The sequence below is a fragment of the Anarrhichthys ocellatus genome, unplaced genomic scaffold (genome assembly GCF_004355925.1).
Source record: "Anarrhichthys ocellatus isolate YVR2014 unplaced genomic scaffold, GSC_Weel_1.0 scaffold87, whole genome shotgun sequence".
NCBI lineage: Eukaryota > Metazoa > Chordata > Actinopteri > Perciformes > Anarhichadidae > Anarrhichthys > Anarrhichthys ocellatus.
Window position 1 is genome coordinate 575,294 of NW_022280117.1, and position 3,079 is coordinate 578,372.

The window sequence follows — 3,079 nt, forward strand, 5'->3', positions numbered from 1 at the left end:
TAGGAAGAGACGACAGAGAGATGTTTAAATCCGTGAGCAATCGGCTGTTTGTTCTCGGGCTGCACCGAACATCTTTAGTTTTTATATATTCAAATCTTTTTCAATGAAGCTTTGAAATCCCATTGTGACTAATGTATGTGTGTGTATGTACACACACACACACACACACACACACACACACACACACACACACACACACACACACACACACACACAACTAACAATATTAGTGCAGCCAGATTTCTATCTGCAAGAAATACCGGCTTTAAACAACAACAACAAAGCTGCATAATATTCACACGTTGATTAAGAAGTTAAATGTCAGCGTTATGAATGAAGTGTTGGGTGCAGCCCGACATTAGTCACATGATCACAAAACACAGAGCAACACAAACGGAGTGCAGACGAGCATCGAGCTGGAAGAGAACGTTAAGACGAGAGTGAGAAAGACAAAAGTGAGTCGATGAACGTTTAGAACGAGATGAAAACAAGAGGGTCAGAACGGGAAGAACACAAAGCGCTGAAAGAGAAACATGTCAAGCACCAAACACATGAAGTGGAAAAGCAAGTAAGTGAAGACAGCGGAGTTAGGATGCGGAAAGGGATCCATGCAGCTCCAGCCCTCCTGCGAGGAGACTTACTCAGCCTGCCTCTAGTGTGTTTGACCTACAGCGCCCGCCTCTACACGTCTGTTGCAGAGGTGCCTCGCACATCTCCCTTCTGACGCATCTAGTCAGAGGAGTCAGGAGGGAAAGGGTTACATGGAGCATGTTGTTTCCTCTCCAGCTGTCTGGTCCAAACACAACATTCAGCACTCACAACAGACAGCTCCTTGACTTTTAGAATATCTGGAAACATGCAAAGAGATCAACTGTATTGTTCAGATACTTTCTTCAACATCAACCACCACAGCAGGAAGAAGACGGTCCGGTCCAGTGTAGATCTGCATTTACCTCCTCGAGCTCTTTTTGGGTCTCCTCCTCCATCCGCCTGATGTCCTCCATGGTCAAACCCACCCATCGGTCAATCCAGCAGAACAGCTGGCGGTGGAAGTTGGTGAAAATACGCCTTTCTTGCTGTGGAGGGAATACGTAAAATAATTATGCTTCTGCACAACCAACAACAAGACTCGTTTCCTGCTTTCAGTCCATGTTGGAATGAGCTGAACTAGGCTTTAGTACATTTTACTTTTACGCCCTTCAACTTTAAGAGAACTTTAAGAGAAGCCATGTCTCCCTCTGGTGTCCAGAACAGAAACAACACTTCATGGACACAGAAAATCAAAGTAATTCATAAACTCATTTATAACGGTTGTTTCTACGCATCAACACTCATGAGGTGCTTTGCGTGGCGGTTTATGGTTGAATGTGGGCGTGTAGAGGACGGGAGGTGGGATTTATGAAGAGGAAATTGCACACAGGCAGGCAAGGTTTGAGAAATCACAATATTTCTCGGCGTGTGTGCATTTCCACAAATATTTAGTGTGGATCAATGTTTTATAAATGAGAGAAGTTACGCTGCAAGAGAATCAGTATTTGTAGACCTGGAAACCCTTCAGCCTGTGAACAAACTGAGTCCATGGTGTCTTATTTCACACTTCTGTGAAAAACGACTCATTTCTGGCTCTCACTCACCATCTCCTGTCTTGTTTACCTAAATAACCAACTAGTAGTAATGACTGTAGGTCAAACAGCTGTTCATGATGGCAGCAACATCTAGTGTTCAAACTAAGAAGTGCAAAGTACACACTGTTCAATGTATCTGAAATATGCTCAAACCATGTTCTAGTGTAGTTTGGTGCAGATGAGTCATTATAAACAACACAAATACTGCATTATAAGTATAAACACCAGTGATCTGACATGAAGAGATATGAGGCTTTACCGTGTGGATGAAGTTCTCCACTTTGGTCTGCAGGCCCCACCACCTGAACTTGACTGTGACCAGTTTGTACGCACACATGTAGGGACAGTCTGTCTTCAGCTCGTTCTGTGGAGGACGGGAGGCGAGAGCATTAATCATGTGACAGAGGACATGGCGTCCAGCAGCTGGTGCAGCTCTGCTTTCACGCTTCTACGTTGGGTTACCTTCCAGTCGGGGCCCAGAGGTCCTCTGTCCTTCTTGGCGGAGTGGAACAGAGCCGGGTCTTCTTCTGGCTTGTAGTCCTGAAACGACATTAAACACAGAACTTTAAGATCCGGCAAGAAACGCACTGTAGCTGAGTCAGCTGTTTAGCTGCTGCTGCTTTCAATGACTCTGCACTGAGCTTATAGTCACACTGTGTCAAGAGGGGAAGTCTGGTGGACATCTTTGTTTGTTCTCGTTTGTTAAAGCCAGGCGACAACCTTCGGCTCTGAAGAGTGAAGGCAAAGCTTCATGTGTTAAAGCTGCATTCTCTCTAGTGTCCAGCAGGGGGCGACTCCTCTGGTTGTATAGAAGTCTATGAGAAAATGACTACTCTCTTTATTTATTACCTCAGTAAACATGAGTTTATGGTCTCAGTCTCTAGTTTCAAGTCTTCCTCAATACAGCATGATGTTCATTTAGTACATTATGGTCCATTTAGAGTCAAACAGAGAAAATCCTCCTACTTCTTAACATTACTATACCATTTAAAAACATTTAATTATCTGAAAAACAATCGTCACAAAGCTGGAAACAGGGCTGTCTGTGTTCAGGAATAATGAAGAATCAGCGACCACAAGATTGTATTTAATCCCAAACCCCCCGAGCTCAAGGCTCACTGTGCTGTTTAATCCATCAGGCCTGGTGGGACCGAGTGTGGAACACCGGGAGCAGATGGACCTTCAGATTAAGCCTCGGCCTCAACACTGATCCACTTGAGTCATTACTGGACAGGAGCTCTGGGAGGAAACACCCACCTGGATGAAAACGGCTTAACGCCTCCTTTAAGATGTTACACCACAGGTTTAGGTATTACTGAGTGACAGCTGACGGCTGGAAGTGTCATTCATCATGCTTTTAAGAAGACGGCCATGTTGAAACGTTGCTTAATTATTAAATATATTTTGCTGACCTGTCAATCACCGTGTAGCCCCGCCCTAAAGCATCCCCTGCT

At 44.7% G+C, this 3,079-nt stretch overlaps 1 protein-coding gene across 2 annotated transcripts in view; it reads right to left on the minus strand.

Moving 5' to 3' along the window:
* pitpnb (phosphatidylinositol transfer protein, beta) overlaps nt 1–3,079 on the minus strand; it is a 13,720-nt gene that overhangs the window by 680 nt on the left and 9,961 nt on the right. Inside the window, exons 8-11 of one of the 2 annotated variants that reach the window (XM_031875160.1) lie at nt 2,088–2,165; nt 1,885–1,989; nt 954–1,076; nt 642–729 (exon numbers count right to left, since the gene is read on the minus strand). In XM_031875160.1, the coding sequence (XP_031731020.1) occupies nt 682–729; nt 954–1,076; nt 1,885–1,989; nt 2,088–2,165 (354 nt within the window). In that variant the 3' untranslated portion in view covers nt 642–681. The remainder of the gene's footprint in view (nt 1–641; nt 730–953; nt 1,077–1,884; nt 1,990–2,087; nt 2,166–3,079) is intronic. The other variant, XM_031875159.1, reaches the window with a different exon arrangement.